General features: G+C 46.4%; 1 protein-coding gene across 2 annotated transcripts; it reads right to left on the bottom strand.

The window, feature by feature from the left end:
- Positions 1-223: 223 nt before the first annotated feature.
- Positions 224-26,151, bottom strand: LOC143830736 (cholesterol 24-hydroxylase-like). Of its 2 annotated transcripts, none has more exons than XM_077323646.1 (15): positions 25,571-26,151; positions 21,057-21,134; positions 19,800-19,881; positions 19,094-19,167; positions 17,045-17,131; positions 15,638-15,776; positions 14,399-14,509; positions 12,688-12,844; positions 9,689-9,751; positions 7,991-8,063; positions 7,747-7,831; positions 6,431-6,541; positions 4,765-4,853; positions 4,025-4,091; positions 224-1,123 (listed from the first exon to the last, which is right to left on the bottom strand). In XM_077323646.1, exons 1-15 carry the CDS (start codon positions 25,705-25,707, stop codon positions 974-976), a joined length of 1,503 nt encoding a protein of 500 aa, XP_077179761.1. In that variant the 5' UTR covers positions 25,708-26,151; the 3' UTR covers positions 224-973. The 2 variants fall into 2 exon arrangements, with proteins under 2 accessions (XP_077179761.1, XP_077179762.1); XM_077323647.1 differs by having other exon boundaries at positions 25,749-26,150.

The raw sequence follows: 26,151 nt of genomic DNA, 5'->3' as shown, positions 1-26,151 counted from the left end.
GGACACTGCCCTGCCCTGAACGTTTGGAAGGGTGGGCTAAAAATAAATATATATTATCAAGGAAGCCACGACCCTCCGTTGGCAATGGGCTAATAGGCCATTTTGGTATATGTTCATTTGTAGGGTTATCATAGGTTGGACACAACTGGATGGCATTTAACACGCACATGGGAGGACGCATACTTGAGAGCAAGAAAAATAAAGCAGCAAAACTGCTTCCCCCTAATTGTCAACACTTTATTTTAATAGTTTCTTTTCATGCATAAATGCGAATAATTTGATAGCAACAAAAATGTTGATGAATGATTCAGCAACCCATTTAGCTCTTCCTTTTCATGAAAACAGATTCCCTTCCTGGTTTTCTGTCCCAACAAAGTACCTTTTTCCATCTATATTTTATATGACCAGAATGAGAACTTTATGGGCTCAGCCTTCCACTCTGAACTGTGGTAAATATGCAGTGTGTCACAATCTGGTCCAAACTCCACTTTGAATCCTGATCGGTCTATGGAATGCACTTTAGTGATCTGCATTCCCAAACTCTTTTATAGAATTGAGGCTTTTGAACTCTGGTGCTGGAGAAGACTCTTACAAGTCCCTTGAACTGCAAGGCAAACAAACCGGTCAGTCCTAGAGGAGATCAGCCCTGACTGCTCCTTAGAAGGCCAGATCCTGAAGATGAAACTCAAATACTTTGGCCACCTCATGAGAAGGAAGGACTCCCTGGAGAAGAGCCTAATGCTGGGAGCGATCGAGGGCAAAAGAAGAAGGGGACGACAGAGAATGAGGTGGCTGGATGGAGTCACTGAAGCAGTCGGTGCAAACTTAAATGGACTCCGGGGAATGATAGAGGACAGGAAGGCCTGAAGGATCATTGTCCATGGGGTCGCAATGGGTCGGACACGACTTCGCACCTAACAACAACAACAACATTCCCAAACTGAAGCCCGCCGTCAATATGTTGCTTGCCCTTCTAAGCCAGAGGGTTGCGTAGGGTCAGTCTGCACACTACAGGATCTAATGGCCTCAGGGTTCCAGCGTCCAAAATCTTAAAGCTCTGTGGTGGGGCCAGCTGGAATTCAAACCTCTGCAGAAATTTGGCCATCACCACTTTAGCCTCCATCTGCAATAAAAAAATAATTAAATGGTGAGAGCTGACCAAGGTAGTTTTCATACTAGCGTTACAATATTGACCTATTCCCAAAAGGATCTTAATAGGATACAAGCTGAAGATAACCAGCCCAATGAATCTGCCTAGTTTTCGCATATTTCACCACTGCAGTTTTCAAAATGTCTCTCTGCAATGATGCACAAGACAAGAGCATGACATCCAAGTTGCTCCCATGAACCTTTCCCCACTTAGTTAAAGGCGGTGGTGGAAACTGGTGTCAAGTTAGCACTGACTGATGACAATCCTGTAAGGTTTTCAAAACAAGAGAACTGAGGCTGACTGAGAGAGATTGCTCTGTGAGGACTGTGATGAGCCTAAGGTCACCCAGGTGGCTGCATGCAGAGGAGTGGGGAATCAAACCTGCTGCTCTTAATCACTACACCAGTGGGTTGCGACCCCATTTAGTCTTTTGGACAGAATGGAGGAAATACTGCCTCCTATGGAAAAAGGCATGGCCCTTAGGAAAGACAGCAGTTTCAACTCTGTCCTGATTGATGGACCAGCTCTTAATAGGTCAACATTTTTAATGCATATGCAGCTCCAGTTCATTTCCTTGCTCTATTTATGTAAGTACTTTTGCTGTGCACAAAAGGTTTATAATAAAGTGTTGTCATGCTCTGCTGCACCTTCCAATGAGCCACTGAAGAGTGCGCCAGAGGCTGTAGCCGACCCAGGGGCTTTGCCTTAGCCAAGTAGACACACACACACACCATGCTGCCTGTAGAACCTGCCATGGAGGATTGCATTGAGGATCGGGGCCAGCCTGATCCTCTAGAGCAGGGGTAGTCAACCTGTGGTCCTCCAGATGTCCATGGACTACAATTCTCATGGGAATTGTAGTCCATGGACATCTGGAGGACCACAGGTTGACTACCCCTGCTCCGGACGATGAGAGCCTGGTCTCAGCCAGCCTTCTACCCAGCCCTACCAGCCGGCACCCACAAGACCCAGAGGGAAGGGCCCGTCTAGCCAGAGGACTCGCAGAAGCAGCAGCAAGGATGACATCGTGCAGATCTGACAGCTGTCAGGAGATCAGCTCTGCTTTCTGGATGGGGTCCTGGCTTCTCAACCACAGTACGGCTTTGGCCCTCCCTCTGGCAAATAGCTCCAGCACAAGTTTGGCTCCGCTCCCCACCCCACTCTCTTTGGGGCACTGACTCCCTCAGCTTTAGACCTTTTGGACTGGACTTTAGACTTGAAACTTGCCCTACTATGTGGTCTCGGCTTCCTGTCCGAGGGTGCCATTACCTGTTATCCAGGTGTGGCCCAGCAGGGCAGCACAACTACATTAAGCCATCAAACGCCTACAATAAAGTAAGTTGCTAACAATAAAGTCAAGTTGCTAACAATAAAGTCAAGTTGCTAACAAAACAAACAAACCTCCATTGGCTGCAGATTAAGGACCAAATCAGATTCGAGCTCACGGTTATAAACTTTAAAGCCCTGAAAGGTCTGGGACCTTTGTACTTGCGAGACTGTCTTTTCCATTGCACCTCTCAAAGGCAGCAGAATCTGCTCCGGGTCCCCAGCCCCAGAGAAATAAACTGGCCTCAACCAAAGCCAGGGCCTTTTCAGTCCAGCCGCCAACCTGATGGAACATTCTTCCAAGCGAGACCAGGGCCCTGCAGGTGTTCCGCAGGGCCTGTAAAACAGGCCTGTTCCGCCAGGCCTATGGTTGAAGCCGACATGCATACCATCGACAAGCCGGCCTCCCTACAGACGAAGGCTGCCTAGATACAATTGGAATACGAAAAAGGAAGAAAGGTTCAAAACATATACAGAGAAAAACAGAACCTTTCCAAGGCAAATGGTACAATAAATTTTATATATCAATAATTTTTTAAGGACCAACCAAAACAGTTTCTAGATATACTCCGTTTTCACAATTTTTCTTCAAAAAATGTTTTTTGACTGACATTCCCCACAATACTTTACAGAGCCGGTGGCCTATCTATATATAAAAATTGGTTGATAAGAGTATAAGGGAACAACCACTGAAGAAAAATTGTGAAAATGGAGTATATCTAGAAACCGTTTTGGTTGGTCCTTAAAAATTATTGATATATAAAATTTATTGTACCATTTGCCTTGGAAAGGTTCTGTTTTTCTCTGTATAGCTACAACTGGAAACAACTGAATGTGCACTCAATGATTGTACTGAGAAAGCACTTTCTTCTTCCTCTCTGATAGAGAAACAGCAGTGAACTTTGGATGCTTTAAAATGTAAATTATCCGTTTTAAAAGCCAGAACTGTCTTAACCTATTGTAAATTATATATTGTTGTGAATCACCCTGAGCCATTGGGGAAGGGTAGCATATAAATATAAATTTGGGAATAAATAAATAAAAACCCAAAATCACTACCGCGCCTTCTCTCAGTACTTACTTCAATACTGCAGGAGTCATCAGTCATACAAAGAACCAGATTTCTACAATGAACCAGAGTCCTGTGATGGCAAGCTGCCAGATCTCCCCCGGCCACTGAGTTTCCAGCTCCAGGGCGGGAAACTCCTGGAGATTTGGGGATGGAGACTGGGGAGGATAGGGACCTGAGCGAGATACAATGCCAATAGTATCTTGGCATTTTATTAAAGGGGAACTGGAGTTTGGAGATGAGCTGTAAAACTGGGGAGATTCCCAAGACTCACCTGGGGGATGGCATCCCTGAGCTCTATCTATAGTGTAATGCCAGACGAAAAAGCTCTATAGTAGTCAGGTTAATTTCCAGAGGTTTGTTAAGAGTCAAATAGGTGAAACAAAATTTCCTAAGAGCTGTAATGCATCTTACAGGAGGCATCCGGGCCTCTTGCCCAGCTGCTTAGGCAGTCCTCCCAGCAATGCCAACCAGCTTACCTGTGAAAATGTCTGCCCAATGCAGGAACGAGGCCCCAAGGAAAATGGGAAATATGAATAGTACTGCCTGAAAAATAAATTTAAAAAAAATTCAGAAAAAAATTTAAAAATGAGAAAAATACATTCATTTCAGTGGTTTCATCTGTAACTACTTTTGCTGTTGAAATAAATAAGCAGAGCCCTCCTAGGCAGGCCCTGTCATGAATTCAATTCCAGTTTGCAGGCCCCCACCATATGGCCAGAGGCACTCTGGTGCTATTGCTGCCAGTCTACCCCTGACTGCTGCCAGGGACCAATGCAGGGAGCAGGACGAACGGAGTTCCTGCCCACACTTGCTCCTGGGCAGAACAAGCTTGCTGCGGGCTGTCCAGGCTGTGGCAGGCCTTTTTGGCCCAGGGGCGAGTGCATCTGGGGGTTCTTCCCCTGCCCCCATAAAGCCCTGCAGTGGTTTGCATGGCCATCGCCTGAGTTCTTGGGGGTGGTGGGGAGGGAGAGGGGACTGGCCACGATCTTCCCTCAAACCCCACAGCGGACTGTGCAGCCCTCAGCGGGACTCTAAGGGGGGCGGGAAAAAAGTGGGGACTGCCCACTGCCTCCCCTCACCCCTAAAGCTCCACTGTGGTCTGTGCCCCCTGCCGCCATGCTAGTGCCCATTGCATTTATGTTTGCAGCGGGCTTCAATTCTAATTTAGTATAAAAGAGCATTGTTGCTGTTTTAACCTTTCAGGGAGCTCACTCACTTGGGCTGTTCTTTATCAAATCGGTCAGGATTGAAGACCAGTGGATCCTTGAAATACCTTTCCATGCGTCCCATGACGTACATGTTGAACTGCCAAGAGAAGAGAGCAGTTTAAATTCATGGGTGAGCGCCAAGTCACAGCAACAACCAAGTATCCACAGGAACAGGGAAATGATATTTACGGTGCAATCCCAAACAGACTGGTGGCAACAACCACAGGACAGGGGGTTGTGTGAGGAACGAAGGCTGGAAACTGGAGGACGGCACCCACCCCCAGCTCCCCATACCACCTTAGGACTATTGCATTCAACCAAGGCCCACAGTGAGAGATATAGAGGCCTCTGCAATATTGACTTATTTTATTTATTTATTTATTTATTTGTTTGTTTGTTTGTTTATTTAATTAATTAATTAATTAATTAATTAATATACCGCCCTCCCCGGAGGCTCAGGGCGGTTTACATGGAACATATGAACGGTACATAAAACTATCAATAACACATGAATAACCATACCATAATATTAATACCAGGCAATTATAACAATAACAGTGTAAACAATGATACAGTAAATGGTCCAGACCACTCTGGTGGAGTTCTGGCAGGGAGGGGGGAGCGGGGGCCCTTCGTTCACTGTTGGTTACGCCTGGTCTCAACCAAATGCCTGGCAGAAGAGCTCCCATTTGCAGGCCCTGCTTAGCCCTGAGTCATAGTGTATATCAGTGGTCCGCAACCTTTTTCATGCTGCGGACCGGCAGCAGCGGGGAGGGTGATTGCCCGGCCGCACATGCCACATGAGTGACCCGGCCGCCCATGCGCGGCCCTACAGAAGCAGGGAGCCATGACCCAGTGCCAGGGCCTTCGCGGCCCGACACCGGGCCACAGCCCGGTGGTTGGGGACCACCGGTGTATATGACTACAATATTTATTATTTGGTAGAAAGAATGTAACATATGCTTTGAGCCTGTGTATTTTACAATTTATGCATTCACAATTTAAGCTTCACCACTAAAGAAGGCTGCTGTGGCAAAATGTATCTGGTCCAGGCGGTTGAGTCCTTAAGTGTTGAATTTTACATGTGAGGCTAATTTGGAGGCCTTTTAGTGTTTTTAACTTCCTTTAAAATGCATGTATTTTCATATAATAATTCATATTTTTCAAAATAAAATACTTCTAACATCTAGCTGCATGTTGATGTAGTGGTCTGTGTAGTGGTTACACCAGTTTGGTGTAGAGGTTAGGAGTGTGGACTTCGAATCTGGCGAGCTGGGTTTGATTCCCTGCTCCTCCCCCACATGCAGCCAGCTGGGTGACCTTGGGCTCAGCATAGCACTGATAAAACTGTTCTAACCGAGCAGTAAAATCAGGGCTATCTCAGCCTCACCCACCCCACAGGGTGTCTGTTGTGGGGAGAGGAAAGGGAAGGTGACTGTAAGCCACTTTGAGACTCCTTTAGGTAAAGAAAAGCATCAGACAAGAACCAACTCTGCTTCTACATTCCTTTAGCCTTTCTGGTTCCTTGACTTTGCTTTCTTGGGTTAAGTATTTTCTCCTCTTTTTTCTGAGCTTATATGGCTGGCCACAAGCAATGCATACAGATCCACAGTAGATTCACAACTTGGAATATGTATGCCTACAGGATAATAGCAGTCCATTCAACAGACTCACAACCAGGGAGGTGTTTGCTGGAATTTTGATCCCTTCGATGACGTTTTCAGTTTTCGTCCAGCGTAGAGTGGATGGAACCGGTGGGTACAATCGTAGGCTTTCTTTGAGAACCTGAGATAGTGAAGATCAATTTAACTCTGTTTAAGAAGAGAGGCAACGTTTTTCTATATCTAGCATGTGAAGTGGACCTGCATCCAGGAATACCTTGGTAAAAACTTTAGGCCAGTTTTATTGGCCGGTTTTTAGAAAACACCAAAGCCTTAATTTCCCAGCAGTGACTTGTCATGTCTATTTGCTGCCAGCTGTGCCTTATCTGCATTTTTAACTTGGCATGATGTCTCTGATTCAGGCTGGCCTGTACATAACAATGCAAAAGGAATGCCAAGTGCTGTGGCTCTCTCAGAACTGTAAAATGGAAGTCAGAAGGAGGTTCACAGGGTTGTGACTTAAGGGAGGGGCAAAACAGAATGTTGTAAAATTATGCATGTTTGAGGACAGGCTGATCAATGACTAGTACTCAACAAAAGGAACCTCTATATTGAGAGGTAGCAAACCTCTGAATACCAGTGTTGGGAGTCAAAATCAAGGGGCAGGCCTTAGCCTCTAGGCCAGTGGTTCTTAACCTGGGGGTCGGGACTCCTTTGGGGGTCGAACAACCCTTTCACAGGGGTCGTGGCAGGGTGAGCAGCTTGGCAGGGGAGGGTCACCATCACTGTTGCTGCTCCTCCTGAAGGCGCCCACCAATTTATATACAATTTATAACCAATTTATATACAATCATGAATAATGGATCTTCATGCCATTGGTCAGTTTCAGTTTAATTTCTGTGAAAGAACCCTTGCCTAATTTTATGGTTGAGGGTCACCACAACACGAGGAACTGTATTAAAGGGTCGCAGCATAAGGAAGGTTGATTGTACATGGGCTAGACGGCCACTGGTCTGATCCAGCAGGCTCTACTTATGTTCTTATGACTAGACAAGATGCGCTAAGGTCATAGACTGGCAGAACAAGCAACACTAGACTTATATCACACTACATGAATGTTTCAGTGCAGCATTTTGAGCAACACAATAATCACTGCACTATTCACTCAAATATCAGAAGTACTTAGGAGGCTCAACTTGGGGGTCCTAGAACATCTCCCTCATTGTTCTGTACGAAAGAGCTCTGAGATAGCCTTTGTTTAAAAATTACAAGCATAATGTTTCGTTTCTCCTTAGGAAACCCATCTTGTTATCCTTTCAAGTGGTTCTAAGTTAACTGGATTCAGAGCAAATCTGAATCGTCTGTGATTTTTTTTTGTCAGCAGTGTACCTGTGATAAATAACGGAAGTTGCCAAGGTCTTCATAGTTAATGTCTCTCTTTGAACCGATGACTTCATCCACTTCAGCCTGGAGTCTAAGAAGAAACAGGAGGTCAGTTCATTACATACGTATGTGCTGTCAAGTCATGACTGATTTAATTTTACAAAAACTGGGGGGGGGGCGAGTACAATAATGAGGGAGTTAGAAAAAGAAGGAAACACAACTGAGTCATCAGGCTGTCCATGTTACCTACTTCGCCACTATTTCAGGTTGCCGTCCCAGCTCCATGATGGTGAAAGACAGCTGATTAGCAGTGGTTTCATGGCCTGCAGGATGGAGAGTCTAGTTAGGTGGGGGAAGAGATGGGAACAAAACAATGAACTGGATGCACCTAAGTCTTCAAGGCAAGAAGGCTTGATGGTGAGGAGATTGGATGCATTCAAGAATTTATTTATTCTGGATCACAAATTGATGGGAGTGGCGATTGCAGTATGGAAATAAAATGTCGAATTGCTCTGGGTCACTCAGCAATGACGAACTTGATCCAGACATGGAAAAGCGAGGACATAAGCCTGACTATCAAATGTAGATTAATTCGATCTATCATATTTCCAATAGCCACTTATGGCTGTGAAAGTCGGGTGATGAAAAAATCAGACAAGAATCGATTTGTTTAAACTCTGGTGTTGCCGAAGACTTCTGCGGGTTCCATGGATAGCAAAAGTCACAAACAAGGAAATACTGCAGTGCATTAAGCCTGATCTACCACTGGCAGTCAAAATCACAAAACTCCGTCTCACTTACTTCAGCGATATCATGAGCTCCAACTCAGTGGAGAAAGCAATTATGCTAGGATTGGTCAGTGGTAAAAGGAAACCAGGCCGACAAAGAAAGCGGTGGTTAGGTACGATCAAAATGGACACCAGCCAGGACACCACACAATTAAAAGAAGCCGTGAAAGACTGGAAATCATGGCAGAAGTTGAGCCATAGAATCACCAAGAATCAGACTTAACTGAACGGCTAACATCATCATCACTGAAGGGGCAGAAATTTAAGATGGCAACAGAAGCAAACACCAAAAATCAGCTGCGAAATTTGGTCCCCCCCCCCCAAAAAAATACTGTTTGCATAGACCTAGAGGCCTCAGAGTGGATGGAAGTTTCATTCTCTGCTCCTTTCATCTAATAAAAGTCTGGCCTCCATTACTGAGGAGGGGCCCAGAGGACTTACTTACTTCCCTCATTTTTCCACAAGGTGGGGTATGTTTACCCTGCCATGGAGGCCTAAAAGCCTCATCCCGTTATGCAACAACTCCCCTGGGATTGGCCTAGGCAACCAGGGGCCCCTTGCCTCTCACATCCTGAATACGAGGCCTCTGAGAACACGGAGGGAGATTCCTTTACCCTAAAGGTACCCGTTAAGAGCTCAACGGTACCTGTTTGGGTGGGTGTTACACTGCACTTGTCACAAACACTTGCATAATTCAGTAACTAGTGAATGCACATGTTTTGCATATGCACACTACACTTTTACATGGGAATTTGTGGTGACAACCTCCTCCGGTGGACGTAGCTCAATGTACAGCATTACCGTGCAGAGGAGTTGCGACAGGTGAGAGGCATAGCCTGTCGTAGAACTCTTTAACTTTACAGGACTGAAATAAATAGTTGTTGTACTGAGTGAAATTCTGGATTCAGAAGCTAATCATTATTGAGACTCTTAACTGGAAAAACATTTCCAAGAACCGAAAGTGCACAAAACAATTCAAAGCACCCAGTGGAGTTTGTCAATGTCAGACCAGCCAATGTAAATACCACAGTCTGAACAGCCATGAGGATCACACTAGCATTCCTACTGGCTGGACCCTCGGGAGCCTGCTTCTAATATGTGAAAATCTCCTTTGGTAGATCAGCGTGTTTATGTGTTAAAAGGAGAACAGATCTACAAACCTGCAAAGAAGAAGGTGACGAAGTTGTCCAGCATACTTTCATGATCGCAATCCCCCTCCTGTGCTGTTGAGGCGGGAAACAACGGGGGAAAGTTGACATTCAGCTCGAAAGGTACACAGGGACAAAAATACAGTACAGCTCTGGAGACAAAACATCACTAGACAAGTAAGCGCCTACAGAATTGGAAGAATGAAAGGTATTCTAAAAGAAGACAAGACACAGTCTTATTAAGATTTTAATATGTTTCTGGGCATCTTTACATGGAAGGATGAATCATTAAGATCAATAGATCAGCCCCATTAGCCTGTCTGTAGCAGAAGGTGACAGCAAGAGTCCAGGAGCACTTTAAGGACTAACAAAATTTGTGGCAAGATATGCGCTTTCATGAGTCACTGCTCACTTCTTCAGATGCCTGAAGTGAGCAGTGACTGATGCAAGCACATACCCGGCCACACATTTTGTTAGTCTGAACTCTTGAATAAAGATCAAGACAAGCATGTTTACATTTGACCCATGCTGTTTATGATTTCTATTTTATTTTCTTTGTAACTGATTGTAATGACGATATGCAATTAACCCTATTGTGTTGTATTAAGATTAATGGAACTTAGTCCCATTTAAGTGTGGATAGACCAGTAATAGAGCCTCTTGTGGCACAGAGTGGTAAGGCAGCAGCCATGAAGTCTGAAAGCTCTGCCCAAGACTCAGCCTTCCATCCTTCCAAGGTCGGTAAAATGAGTACCGAGCTTGCTGGGGGGTAAACAGTAATGACTGGGGAAGGCATTGGCAAACCACCCCGCATTGAGTCTGACATGAAAACGCTAGAGGGCGTCACCCCAAGGGTCAGACATGACTCGGTGCTTGCACAGGGGATACCTTTACCTTAATAATAATGTGGTTTTATGGACTAGTAAACAAATGATTCCGTTTCAGCCTGCACAGATTCATTTGTTTACTTGTCACATCCCGTGTACTCCTTTCCTTGGCTTCAATGTGGATTGACCTACAGCCTTTAACAAGCCCCCAAATCTGTTGCTTCAGGTGATCACATGACACTGCCTTAATGGCACAGTGAATCTTACCCATCTATGCACCATATTGCCGTCTTCTTCAGACCCATTTTGGATTCTGGAATTTTAATAAGTGCAGGCCAAAAAACTATCAGATTTATCTTCCTCACTCTAATTTTTTGGGAGGATGGAAGGAAGGTCAGTGGACCACTGACTCAGATGAAACATCTAAAACAGTTGATATCTTTGTCCAAACTTCTATTCTCTGTCTCCTAGTAAGAGGAGTCCATGGCTTCCTTTACTCTGATTAGGAAAATCTTGACTCTAAAGAGTAGCTTTCCAATCGACCATCTCCTCATTTGTGCAGAGAGGAAAGGAGATGAAGAGTTGGTTTGCTGCTTTTTACTACCCTCAGGAGTCTTACAATCCCCTTCCCTTCCTCTCCCCTTCACAAAGTACCTTGTGAGGCAGGTGGGGCACGGTGACTGGCCCAAGGTCACCTAACTGGCTGCATGTGGAGAAGGAGTGAATAATCAAAACTGGATCTCCTGATTAGATTGTCCACTGCTCTTAACCACTACACCAAGCTGACTCTCAAACAATTTGAGCTGCTGCTAACTATCAGGACTTCTCTAGGGGGTTTTATGCATCACAGAAAACTAGCAAAAAGACTGCCAAAAACAAGGTCTTATTTCTCAATTCTTAACATGGCGCTGTTTTGGTTTTGCACTCCAAACCCTGCCCACCGTTCCAATAGTGTTTTATCAGTGAGGCTTCCAAAATTTGCTTTGCACTGACTTTTCTTGTGTAACAGCATTGAGGATGTTCATTTTTTGATGCATAAAGTTAGCGTGTTTTGTCTACTCCCCTTTTCTGCTTGCAGTCCCTCATCTACCAATGGGAACTCGAGCACCTGCTGATATTCTGCCTTTGTCAGTGATCACATGTACATGCCATTGCAACCCAGCCAACTTTATTCCTATGTATATTAGTAGAATGAGCCTCTTGTGGCGCAGAGTGGTAATGCAGCAGACATGCAGTCTGAAAGCTCTGCCCATGAGGCTGGGAGTTCAATCCCAGCAGCTGGCTCAAGGTTGACTCAGCCTCCCAACCTTCCGAGGTGGGTAAAATGAGTACCCAGCTTGCTTGCTGGGGGGGAAACGGTAATGACTGGGGAAGGCACTGGCAAACCGCCCCGTACTGAGTCTGCCATGAAAACGCTAGAGGGTGTCACCCCAAGGGTCAGACATGACTTGGTGCTTGCATAGGGGATACCTTTAACTTTATATAAGTAGAAATAACCCTGTGGTATGCATTTCCTCCACAGCCTTCTGCATGCACTCCTGAAACTACAAAGCTCTATTTCTGATCAGCGACCATGGGGGGGGGGGGGGTGGCGGATCAGGGCACCTGCTGCTGATTTTTGCTTCCTCAGTGTCAGTGATCAGGTAAATATGCAATTTGATTCAGTCTCTCATTGCCCTTAATAGCCCAAGGACAGTCTGGGCATTCCATGTGGCTTTTTCTTAGGAAAGAAGAGACTTCGTCTTAACTATGGGTGACTCTCTGGTAGCAAGTTTAGAGCGATTTTCCCCAGAAGTCAGTCTTTTGTAGCTTGATTTCCTCAAACCAAGGCTCTCTGTCTTAAAGATACTGGCTGCAACTGAAATGCTAATTATAGACAACATGTGAATGATGTTGCCTAGCAATGGAATTCCCTCCTCAAACTCTCATCCCCTTCTCAGAGTTACCGCGGGAACTTTTTGAGGTGCATAATCGCTGGGGGAAAAACCCAATTCAGTATCATAGCTTGTGCAGAAATGGGAATGTTTAAAAAATGTTTTTTAAAAGGACGATTTAAAAGGATTGATGAACTGACCGCGTTGAAAACTGGAAACGGATAGGCCCAGGTTCCTCCCCTCCTTCTCATGTTATCCTCAGAGAAGGCACAGAAGAGCAATGATGTTCTTTCCACAGGCGATCCCCTACCTTCCGTCTTCAAGATCTGAGTGAGGATATCCGAAGGGGTCTCCTCTCCATTCTGCATGGCCTTGCGCCTCTCCTCGATACACGCCTGCCCAGTGCGACGTAACAGCCTCACGTTTTCCTGTACCTCCTTCACTATTTTTCTGTTCCATGGCATGTACTAAATAAATGACGGGGTGTTATCGTGGACACACCAGGGTAACATGAAATGAAACACAGAACAAAATGGTATATGCCATATGATTCCCATCAAAGCAGGGATAAACAAACTAAATTGTGACCAACTGGTTGGTTTTCAGTGAACCAGTTCAGCAGTCACTGGTTACTAGGAATTCTGCAAAGAAGACTTGGTCTACTTTACTTAAGCAAGAGTGCCTAAACATGTATTCTGCATGGGCAGAGGTGTCCAAACTGTGGGTCACAAGATGTCCATGGACTACAATTCTCATGTACTCTTGCCAGCACATGGAAATTGTAGTCCATGGACATCTGGAGAGTCACAGTTTGGCCACCCCCTGCATAGAGATTAGTTTCACCTTCGCTTTCAGGAGATCTGGAAGTATGCATTCTTAGGTTTTCTAAAATCTTGTGGATTCTAATAAAGTAAGCATTGAAGAGGTTGCAAAATATCCTGTGCTATCTAGCCAATCTAGAGCATCAATGGTGATATTAGCATAACAAAACTGCCACCACAGGAAAGACTCTCACATCCTATAAAGCAGTGGTCCCTGACCTTTTTATCACCGGGGACCACTCAACGCCGGGGACCACTCAACGCCTTATACTGAGGCCCGGTGGGGGGGGGGGTAGTTTACTCCTCTACTCTCAACCACTGCCTTAGCGCTCTCTGATCGCTATGGTAATGTTTAAACATCCCTTCAAAATAAGATACAGACACGCCACAACAATGAAGTGTGTTGTAAAGGGCTGGGGGGGATGACGTAAAGGGCTGGGGGGGGAGAAGGCGTCCTTCAGGGCCCACCTCCAATTAGTCGGACCACATGTGGTCCACAGCCCACAGGTTGGGGATCGCTACTATCAGGGATTCCTGCAAGCCGCATCTCTCTGCTCCCACCCAAGTAGAGTTGTTTTTTATACCCCATTTCAGTGCCCAAAAGAGTCTGAAATTGGCTTATAATCACCTTCCCTTCCCCTCCCCACAACAGACACCTTGTGAGGTAGGTGGAGCTGAGAGCCCTGACAAGGCTTCTCTGTGAGAACAGTGCTATCAGGAATGTGATGAGCCCAAGGTCATCTAGCTGCCTGCATGTGGAGGAGTGGGGAATCAGCTGCCACTCTTAAACACTACACCACACTGGTTTTAACATGGGACCTTTGCAAGACCCAGCTTCAGAAACCAGGGCATACCCAGGGTCTTGCCATTCCTGTTCAGAGTGATGAATTCTTGGCCAGCTTTATTGTCCAGGCTTTCATTTTCAGAGATCAGCAAGCACCCACAAATGGGCCGTCCACAAGCGCCTTAGACAGAGAGCCAAAGCAGGCATGAATGGCTCTCCCCAGCATTTTTAAAGAGAAGGGCCAGCTATATACAGCACTTTTGTTTAGAGCCAGAGCCACAAAACCCTTTCACATTTTACCAGTTCAAACTGACTCTTCCTTGTTTTGTGTGCTTTGTTTTATTTCACGGCCTATAAGACTGGGGGAAAGGAGCTGCAGAGGGAAAACAAGGCACAAAAAGAAAGACTGTACTGACCTCAAAGGCAGGGATGCGCACTTTGGCAACACCGTCCATGACCACCGACACGGCACGAGGGAAAGGCGTTTGGTCGTCATACAAGGTGTTCAGTTCTAAGCCAAAAGCCACCTAAATTTGAGGGAGGTTGGAAGACTGCTGAAAGATCTGCATTCCTGGGGGTGAATTCCAATATATATCCCACAACTGGGATTTGCTTTAAGCATCTGTGCAAATTTTACACTAAGCAGAATACCAAATCACACAGTTACCTGCCCAGGTCAGAGTCAGATGGGAAGACAGATAAAAGTTAGCCCTCATTATTGGGGGTGGGTGGGCATTACGTGGCATCAAGTAGCTGCTGTCTTACACCATCTCTGAATTACCATCCTCAGAAACATCCTATCATGAACAGCCTGGCTCAGGTCTTGCAAGCTGAGGGCCGTGGCTTCCTTGATAGGGTCAACCCATCTCATGCTGGGTCTTCCCTCTTTCCTGCTACCTTCAACTTTTCCTAGCATTACTTGTGATCCAGGAGCTGACTGTCAGATCGCACTGGGGAAAGGGGGCACAGAGTTCCCCAGGCCAACCTTCCCCGATGCTGCAAGGGCCAGCTGCCAGATCGTACCAGGGAAAGGTCATAGGGAGTTCCCTGCACCAACCTTCCCTGATCCTTTCTCCCTGACCCCTCAATCCTTTCTTTCCACACTAGGAACTTTGTTGCCCTGGTTCCTGTGTGGGAGCACAAATCTGGGGTGGACGCAGTGCACCAGGCCAAATGCTCCCCCGTGCGGGAGTAGGAAGAGGCAAGGCAACCTGCTCTGGCTCAAACTTCATCCTGCAGCCCAGAGCAAATCCTCTAGTGCAGAAAAGGCCCTCCTCAGTGTTCCATATCTCAGCCGCTCTATCAGATTTCTCTCCAGCCAAGCCTCTTATAACAGCTAAGGTTTTAAAAGTCCAGTGGCACCATTAAGAGCAACTAAGTTGAGGAGCCAGCTGCCAACTCTCGTTGGGGAAGGGACATGCTTTCTCCACCCCTCGCCTTCCCACTGGTTTCCCAAACAAAGCAGTCTTTCAAGCTGCAATGCAGCAGAGGGGAAATCTTGCCTCTGAGGGAGAGAAGTGGGTGAGATCATAATACCAGGGATTGAACCTCGGCCTTTCGCATGCAAAGCAAATGCTATGCTTGAGAAACATGGATCTTTCTCAATAGTGCCAACAATTTCACTTGTTACGAGCAAAAATCCATCCACGGAGTACCTTTGCAATGATGTCAAGAGTCACCCGTCTCAGGAGGTCCATCACGTCCACTTTTGTTTCTCCATCAGCTTTCTCTTCCAACACCTTCATCAGCTCTTCGGCTTTTTCATTGAAGATCCCCATCAAGCCCATCAGGTAACTGGATAACGAAATATCACTGAGTGAGCAACTTCATAGTGAGGCAAGAAGTTACCGCATGGGAAAAGGTTATAGAGTCAATCATGCCTTCTCCTATGATTACCATTTTGAAGAAGAAGAGTTGGTTTTTATATGCTGCTTTTCTCTACCCGAAGGAGTCTCAAAGCAGCTTCCAATCTGCTTCCCTTTCCTCTCCCCACAGCAGACACCCTGTGAGGGAGGTGAGGCTGAGAGAGCCCTGATATTACTGAAGAAGAAGAGTTGGTTCTTATATGCCGCTTTTCTCTACCCAAAGGAGGCTCAAAGCGGCTTACAGTCGACTTCCCTTTCCTCTCCCCACATCAGACACCCTGTGAGGGAGGTGAGGCTGAGAGAGCCCTGATATCACTGCTCGGACAGAACAGCTTTACCAGTGCCCTGGGGAGCCCAAGGTCACCCAGCTGGCTGCATGTGGGGGAGAAGCGGGGAATCAGACCTGGCTTGTCAGATTAGAAGTCCACACTCCTAACCACTACACCAAGCTATCTCTCAGTGGATGAATTTTAAGTAGGGAGATGCGGCCCAAGGACTTTTAGATCCTTTTGTGTGTGTGGGGGGGGGGGGTTGGATAGTTAGGGTTGCCAGCTCAGGGTTGGAAATACCCGCAGATATGGGAAGTTGGAGTCTGGGTAGGGGAGGGATCTCAACAAGGATATAATAACAAGGATATAATGCCATAAACTCCACCCTCAAAAGCAGGAGAACTGATCTCCCTCGTCCAGAAAGCAGTCAGAATTCCAGGATATTTCCAAGCTACATGTAATGTAAATAACTTCCATTGTTTTTCCTACCTAAATGCAGAACTTTACATCTGTCCCTTTTGAACTTCATTTTATTCAGCTTAGCCCACTTCTCGAGCCTATCAAGATCATCCTGCATCCTGATTCTGTCTTCTGTTGTGTTTGCTACCCCTCCCAGTTTAGTATCGTCTGCAAATTTAATAAGTATCCCCTCTAATCCGTCATCCAAATCATTTATAAATATGTTGAACAACACAGGCCCCAGGACAGATCCTTGGGTACTTGTCACTCTTCTCCAAGAGGATGCTGAACCATTAACAAGTACCCTCTGGGTACGATCTGTCAAGCAGTTATCGATCCACCTGACAGAATTAGGATCCCTACCGCATTTTACCAACTTAGTTGTCAGTAAACACATTCAGAACAAGGATATAAATGTACTAATCCAGGCTCTTAAGAAAAGCAGCCTAGGCCAAATGTATTTCCTCACGTTCGGCTAAAAGCTGGATCCACAATTCTCCGTTGCTTGTGCCAGTGCTCGTGGTCATAATCTACTGCCAAGCCAGTCCCTACAAACCTGAAAATGTAAGGGGGAAATGGTATTAATACAAAGAACGCAACAGCTCATTTCTTTAAAAGTACAATACCAATAGGATCACTGTAGTCAGCCCCTGGGACTGGGACTTCAATCCTATAATTACCAAATAGAAGAAGAAAAGTTGGTTCTTATATGCCGCTTTTCTTTACCCGAAGGAGTCTCAAAGCGGCTTACATTCGCCTTCCCTTTCCTCTCCCCACAACAAGGTGGGTGAGGCTGAGAGAGCCCTGAGATTACTGTTCAGTCAGAACAGCTTTATCAGTGCTGTGGCAAGCCCAAGGTCACCCAGCTGTATCGCCGATGGGGAGAAAACAGGAAACTTATCCGTGTGTTTGATTTTTCTTATTTTGTTTCAGACATTAACCAAATATTGCACAAACATTGGCATTTGATTAGTGACATTACAGGTTGTGACAGTGGCTGTAGATTAGCATGGAGAAGTCATAACATAGGAGAGTTGGCAGGAAAGAGGGAATAAAGCAAGGAGGCAGGTGAAACTACAGGTGTGGCTCATGTATAAGCTGCAAGTACTACAAATCAAGGAGTTCATACAAACAGAAAACAGGTTTTCTATCAAAATCAATCAATATATAAACTGAGCAAAAATGTAGTATATGCCAGTGGTCCCCAACCTTTCCGAGGCTGGGGACCGGCAGGGCATCGGGCCGCGCCCCCGCGGACCGCGCCCGTGCGGGCCACGCCCGCGGATCGGGCCGCGCCCGCGGGCCGCGCCCGCCGCGCCCACGCCGCGCCCGCGGATCGGGCCGCACCCGAGCCGCGCCCAGGCCGCGCCCACGGATCGGGCCGCGCCCGCGGATCGGGCCGAGCGGGCGTGGCCCGCACAGGCGCGGCCCGGCCCCGATTCCCTCTCCCCGCCTCCCGCAGTAAGAAGCTTCCCGGGCCGCAAGCTTGCGGCCTGGGAAGTTTTTTACTGCGGGGGCGGGGCGGGGAGAGGGAGCCGCGGCCCGGTGCCATGGCCTTTGCGGCCCGGCACCGGGCCGCGGCCCGCAGGTTGGGGACCACTGGTATATGCTATAAGATGCCCATGCTTGAGATTGTACATTGATATCAGCACTCGACCTTTGAGGATTCGAATCCAGGAACACCTGAGCAGATTAAGAAACCGCCTCATGGTGCATGTAGAAATGGGACATGCACCAGAAAGCCTGCAATTTTTTGGACTTGGAACAATTGCATCATCAGGGAACACCATACGATGGACACGAGTAGACTTCTGAGGCAACCTGAATGTTTCTGAGGCAACCCACTAGATACGCTTAGCCCTAGAGGATTAAATACCTCTTTAGAAATCTTGCTTTCTGTAAGTTTTGACTTTGGAGAAGCTCTTTATAACAGTAGTGTACTTTTAAGAATGTTTCTGTGTGTAAGTGGAGTTTGGCAGGATATTCAGGTACTAACTGAAGTTAAGGTTTGGGAATGGTCTTTGACTAACATTCCCTGATACCTTTGAGCCAATGGCCTATTGATATTATTAAAACATTAATATAAGGTAAGACTTTAATATTCACAGTTGTTAACAATATGGATTTAAATGTTAATATATATTTATAAATATTATATATATATATGTGTGTGTGTGTGTGTGTGTGTGTGTGTGTATAGTTAGAACAAGAATATTGCCTTGGATAGGTTCCTTGTTTTTCTGTTGCAATAAAATACAAGCAAGGAGCTATGCAGATCTGTATCTTCTCTACGCTAATTTCAATTCACTACAAAACAGCACAAATGCAAAGAAGAACTGGGGTTCTTTATTCCCCAGTTTTCACTACCTGAAGGAGCGCCAAAGCTGTTAACAAACACATTTCCCTTCCTCTCCCCTGTGAGGTAGATGGGGCTGGAAATGGACAATCTTGGTCAATTGTTTTGTTTGTTTTTTTAAATCCCACATAACGTACATAACTTACATTTAAATTAACCTACCTTTCACCAAACAAACTCTGAAAACGGCCATATATCTCTCGGTCTTTTGGGTATTTTGGCAACATCAGATACTCCTAAAGATAAACCACAGGTCAGTTTACTTTCACGTACAACAAGAAGAAGAAGAACAAAGCATTATTACCCAGAAACAGTTACACATTTGGAGAGGATATCGTTTTCAAGGGTTGTAAGAAAACCTTTGCATGTCAGAATTCTGGACTTGGTTTCAGAGTCTGGCAACTGAACCACAAGGGTGGATATTGGACTCCATGTGAAAGAGTTGGGAATCAAACCCAGCTCTCCTGACCACTACACCTTGCTGGCTGTTGTTGTTGTTGTTGTTGTTGTTGTTGTTGTTGTTGTTGTTGTTGTTATTATTATTATGAAAGCTTGAAGCAGAACCTCCTAGGCTTTGTGCTGATTGGCTGGCTCCACTGGGATAACACCCCCCACATCCTTTTAAACAACTATTCGTGGACAAATGGCTAAATTGATACACCAATATATCTGCAGTGATTTTTTGCTTTTAAAGGTGGACTGTCCACTTCAAGGGGGGTGTGGACAAACAGAGCCAATGTGGCATTTATGGCTTTATGTGCAATGCTGGAAAAATGATACAACTAAGGGCTGTAATGGGAGCTGATCTGCCAAAACATACACATTCCCCACCCAAGCCAAAAATATATGCTTTATAAAATAAAAATACCTTTACTCCTTCAGGACTTAATATTATCAGTGAGACTTTGTGAAACATATTCATTCGCAAGACTGGTCCATATTCTTCAGCCCTACAAGGAGGAAATGATGACCAAAAAGAAATCTGAGGCATCATGAGCTAAAATAAGAGCTTCTGAGGTCATTTCTGAGTCCACCACCAAATGGGCCATTTGCTTGTGAGTAAAACACATCCATAGCATCCCTATCCTGACAGGCAAATCTTAGGGCCATTCCACATGACTTTGTTGTTGTGCGAAGTCGTGTCCGACCCATCGCGACCCCATGGACAATGATCCTCCACATGACTTAAATGTAGCCAAAGTCTTACCTTCCGTAAACGCTATTAATTTAACGTTCCACATGATGTCGTAAACAAACCGCAAAACTCACGAGGTATCTTGTGCGGAGAGGAAGGTAAGCCACTTTGGGACTCCTCTGAGTAGTGGAAAACAGTATAAAAACTAACTCTTCTTCTATAACTGGCTTCCGGACTAAGAAACCAAAGGCTAGTTTGGATTTTGAAGGACTAAAGGCGAATTGCTGATAACAACAAAGAGCAACGTGGACACTTGATTTTCATGACTGTAAGATTGTGCTGTTTAATGCAGTCTTCATTGTGTTAGACAGTTACGCTAGTGTTTATTGTTTCCTGAGCTGCTTGATTTTAGAGACCTCTGTTGCTGATCGAAAAACTAATATTTCTAAATTTATTCTAATAGTCTACTTCCCCCCCCCCAAAAAAAACACTTGTCCTGGGAACCTACAGAGTCCACTTTTGTATTCCTTGACAGTCACCTATCAAGCTTCCATAGAAGAGGGAGGATTTGAGGAATAATAGATTTTACATCCAAATTAATGTACTGCCAAAAAGAAAATGTACTGGAATCCTATGAAACACCCAACCGAAGAAAAATTGTTCTTATATGCCACTTTTCTCTACCGGAAGGAGTCTCAAAGTGGGTTACAATCGCCTTCCCATCCCTCTCCCCACAACAGACACCCTGTGGGGTGGGTGAGGCTGAGAGAGCCCTGATATTACTGCCCAGTCAGAATCGCTTTATCAGTGCTGTGGCGAGCCCAAGGCCACCCAGCTGGCTGCGTGTGGTAGAGGAGTGGGAATCAAACCCAGCTCCCAGATTAGAAGTTTCCACCCACTACACCAAGCTGGCTCTTTGGCTTTATCAGACAACTGGAATGAACCAGCATTACATCTCATATCCACTGTTTCAAGTTGTCGCTCACTTACCACTGTGCAAAGAGCTCAGAAGCCACCTCTTTACTGCTAAACATTCGCCACAGGCTTGGCAGGTGACCCAACAAAAAGCTGAAAATAAAAACAAACAAGGCTTTATGAAACCTGTGTTGTACTCCCAGTAGGAATCAAATGACATGGAGTCGGGAGGCCAGAACAAAGAGGAATTCCTGTGTGATCCCACTCAACAATTTCAATGAAACTTGCTTTATTCACAACAGTAAAAACTGGGCTTGTTTGTATCCATATAGCTCTGCAAGGGAAAGAATACCAGAAAAGCCTTTTAAGGCCAATTTGTTAATCCTGTGTTATTAAGAAGAGCTCAGCTAGATCAGATCAGAAATCCATCTTAGTCCAGTCTCCTGTTCCACACAATTGCTAACCACTTGTCCTGGAGGGCCAATGACATGGTTCAGAGGTCAAGCCTCCTGGCAAGAAACTCTGCACTTTAATAGCAACAAAATAACAAAGGCTAACTTTCTAATACTTAAGTACAGGACATTACCTTGTCAGAATGTAAAAATCCAAGCTAGAGGCTTAACCTACGTAGCAATCCATGGAGATTAAGCATAACATAGTCAGAGCCACAGCCCAGTCAAATGACAAAATTAGTCTGGCTTTTCTCTTATCCATAGTTATAGCCCTCGGCCACCCAGCATCAAGTGGTCTCCTAAACCGCATCAGGGAATATGTTTGATGGAACCCTCTAGAAGAGAGGTGGTCAAGCTGTGGCTCTCCAGATATCCATGGACTACAATTCCCATGAACCCCTGCCAATTGGCCATGCTGTCCATGGATATCTGGAGAGCCACAGTTTGGTCACATCCATGTCACCTCTTCACCTGCTCCTGATTCCCCTCTCCCATCTAGTCACTGAACTGAATACAGTTCCCCACAACTAGCTACCACATTCTTGAATTCTGCCCTGAAATAGAGGATTGTGTAGGTAGCAAGGCCCTCTCCCCACAACAGGCACCCTGTGAAGGAGGTGAGGCTGAGAGAGCCCTGATATCACTGCTTGGTCAGAACAGCTTTATCAGTGCTGTGGCCAGCCCAAGGTCACCCAGCTGGCTGCATGTGGGGGAGGAGCAGGGAATCAAAAAAGACCTGCTAATATTCACCATAACACTTGAGGGGAATCAGGATGCTTTGCCTCATCCTCCCCACACTAATTACCTTTTAGAACAAGGTTCCAGTTTACTTTCTCTGAAAATGTTGGTTCCGTGAGAGCCAGCTTGATATAGCAGCTAAGAGCGGCAAACTCTAATGTGGAGAACCAGGTTTGATTCCCCACTCTGCCCCATGCACCAGCTGGGGCTTGGGCCAGTCACAGTTCTCTAAGAGCTCTCTGTCTCACCTACCTCATAGGGTGTCTGTTGTGGAGAGAGTAAGAATAAGCTACATTGAGACTCTTGGGTAGCAAAAAGCAGGATGCAAAAAAATCAGCTCTTCTTTACACACTTATGACTATGCCCCATGTTCTAGTATTTTGGGGAAAGGAAGAAAAATCTCCTGCTACCCACCTATATATTATATATTAAAGGTAAAGGTAAAGGTATCCCCTGTGCAAGCAGTCATGTCTGACCCTTGGGGTGATGCCCTCTAGCGTTTTCATGGCAGACTCCCGAAGTCACGATTTACAATCTCATGGCAGACTCAATACAGGGTGGCCTTTGCCAGTGTCTTCCTCAGTCATTGCCGTTTACCCTCCAGCAAGCTGGGTACTCATTTTACCGACCTCGGGAGGATGGAAGGCTGAGTCAACCTTGACCCGGCTGCTGGGATCAAACTCCCAGCCTCATGGGCAGAGCTTTCAGACTGCATGTCAGCTGCCTTACCACACTGCGCCACAAAAGGCTCATTATATATATATAGATAGATAGATAGATAGATAGATAGATAGATAGATAGATAGATAGATAGATAGATAGATAGAGAGATAGAGAGATAGAGAGATAGAGAGATAGAGAGATAGAGAGATAGATATAGGCATCATTTTCTAAACTAAACGGCCCTGGCAAACCACCTCATAGGAAAGGTGTTCTGCCCCACCCCCCAGCCTTTTAAATATTTGGTGAACAGAAATGTATTAATGGTTAACTTATTTTATCCTGTAACTCCCCTCAAGCAGGTTTCCTGCAGAGCCGGCCTAGAAATGTTCCAAATCAATTAATATAAAATAAATAAAAGTGCCTGCATTCCCAGGAGTTGGCAAGCAGCAAATCACAGGAAATTCCATGTTTACACCACACTAGTCATGTTACTTTGGAACAAACCCTCAGCCTACAGAGATCAATTTCCCAGGAGAAAATGGCAGTGCCAGAGGGCAGACTCTGTATCACAGGTTTTAAGCAAACAGAGTCTGAGTGACCTTTTGTGTGCACATCATCAGACAATGAAATGGAAATCACCTCACCAGATCATTATATATAAGGAGAAAGTCAGTCATGGGTTGGTACACAGCATAATTAAGATTCTTTTTCCAGATACACAGGTCTTTACAAGTCTAAGTTCATACGGTGATCTTTCACTGAAGTTCAAGTGAGTGAAAGAAACACCGTAAAGGAAATAATCAAGACTGAAGATTAATGGACAGATGCCTTCTGAATTGTGGGGCCTGGGATAGATTCAGGTGGGTAGCCGTGTTGGTTCAAAGCAGCAGAAACAAATTGGAGTCCAGTAGCACCTTTAAAATCAACAAAGTTTTATTCAAGAAGAAGAAGAGTTGGTTCTTATATGCCACTTTTCCCTACGCGAAGGAGGCTCAAAGCGGCTTACAGTTGCCTTCCCATTCCTCCCATTCCCATTCAAGGTGTGAGCTTTGGTAGGCATGCACCCTTGTGTGAAGAAGTGTGCATGCACACAAAAGCTCACACCTTAAATAAAAACCCTGTTGGTCTTAAAGGTGACATCGGACTCAAACTTGGTTGTGGAATAATTAAAAGAGAACCTGTCACTATTCTCAATCCAATGCTATCTAAGCATGGAGAGTTGAGAATTAAATCCCAGTCCCCCATTCTAAATGACACTGCATCCTTCTATAGGTGAAAGCTCTTTCCAAATCTCCCTCAAAGGCACTACCCCCAACCTCCAGGAATTTTCTGGGCTGGAGTTGGCAAATCTCTAATTCCCTCTATTGTTGGCATCTGCCCATTAATCTTCAATCTTGATTTCAGTGTTTATTTCACTCAGAGTTGAATCTCAATGAAAGATGACCTTATGAACTTAGTCTTGTAAAGACTAGTATATCTGGTAAAAATCTTCATTGTGCTGTGCACTAATCCATGACCAACTTTGTCTTCAGGGTTATGGGGCCTGCCTTTTGGTATGCATGAGCTAGAATCCTAGCCTACTGGCAAACTGGCTTTTTTTTTTAACCCTGAACCAAATAGCACTGGGTTAGCCTGATCTCTCCAGATTTTTAGAAGATAAACACAATTAGCCCTGGATAGGTTTGGAAGAAGAAAAAGAAGAGTTGGTTGTTCTATGCCTCTTTTCTCTACCTGAAGGAGTCTCAAAGCGACTTACATTTGCCTTCCCTTTCCTCTCCCCACAACAGACACCCTGTGAGGTGGGTAAGGCTGAGAGAGCCCTGAAAGCTGTTCTGACCAAGCGGTAATATCAGGGCTTTCTCAGCCCCACCTACCTCACAGGGTGTCTGTTGCAGGGAGAAAAAGGGAAGGCACTTGTATGCCGCTTTGAGACTCCTTCAGGTAGTGAAAAGCGGGGTATAAAAACCAACCTCCTATTGCAAGGTGCTCCCTGATATTACTGAAGAAGAAGAGATGGTTCTTATATGCCACTTTTCTCTGCCTGAAGGAGTCTCAAAGCGGCTTACATTTGCCTTCCCTTTCCTCTCCCTGCAACAGACACCCTGTGAGGGAGGTGAGGCTGAGAGAGCCCTGATATTACTGAAGAAGAAGAAGAGCTGGTTCTTATATGCCGCTTTTCTCTACCCAAAGAAGTTTCAAAGTGGCTTACAATCATCTTCCCTTTCCTCTACCCACAACAGACAATCTGTGAGGTAGAGGGGCTGAGAGAGCCCTGAGATTACTGCTTGGTCAGAATAGCTTTATCAGTGCTGTGGAGAGCCCAAAGTCACCCAGCTGGTTCCAAGTGGGGGGGTGGGGGGGCACCAAGGAATAGGTGGGGTGTGACAAGGCAGGCTCTGGCAGTCCACCTGTAAACATTGTCTCTGCAAGACCCGCTTGGGTCTGGGGATGAGCCCAATGGTGAGAGCGGCAGCGCTCAAGAACTGCGTCCCGCGAGGGCGGCGCCCCGCACGGGAAGTTTGTAGCAGCCGTCGACTCTGACAAGTCCCGTCGCTGGGCAAGGGCCGCCTCGGGATCTCCGCTTCCCGCCCCGGCAGGTGGGGCTCTCCCGTCCAGGCTAGCAGCCCCTATTGACGGCTAGACGAGCGGCGACGGAGCAGCAACGGGGGCTGGATCCGGGCCGGGGCCCTTGCGACGAGCGCGACCTCGGCCCCCGCAGCGCCGCCGCCCTCTTACCTGGCCCTGGGGGCGCCGGGGATGTAGTCGTATTTCAGGTGGGTGTACTTGATGTAGCCGCAATAGAGGCCGAAGGCCAGCAGGGCCACGGCGAGCAGGAGCCGCAGCAAGCCCCACGCCGCCTCCAGCGCCTCCATCAGTCCCCCGGTGGGCCTTCCTGCCCAGAGGCCGCACTTACGCAACTGTTCGGTCCGTTGGGCGACGGGAGGCTGGGCGGAGCGGGCCTGGGAGCGGGCCGGGCCGCTGAAGGCAGAATCGGGAGTGGAAACTTGGACGCAGCCGGAGGTCGGCCGCCCCCTCCAGGCGCAGCTGCCAAGGGGCCGAGGAGAACAGAGGCGGCGGGGCCTGCCGAGGGGCGGGGAGCGGCTCAGCTCCCGCAGTTCCCCGACGGCGCCTCCGACGGGGCAGAGCTGGCAAAGGGCGACGCCAGGCGCTCCCACCCGCGCGTCCCTGACGCTTCTGCACCAGGCTCAAGGTGTCAGGTGCTCAGGCCGGCTCCCAGCGCCGTCTTTGGTTGCCATCCTCCAGTTGGAGGCCGGAGATCTCCTGGGACTGCACCTGATCTCCGCAAGACAGAGAGG

This window comes from Paroedura picta, chromosome 2 (genome assembly GCF_049243985.1).
Source record: "Paroedura picta isolate Pp20150507F chromosome 2, Ppicta_v3.0, whole genome shotgun sequence".
Taxonomy (NCBI): Eukaryota; Metazoa; Chordata; class Lepidosauria; order Squamata; family Gekkonidae; genus Paroedura; species Paroedura picta.
The sequence above is the reverse complement of the archived record's forward strand: the minus strand, read 5'-3'. Positions and strand labels throughout refer to the sequence as shown.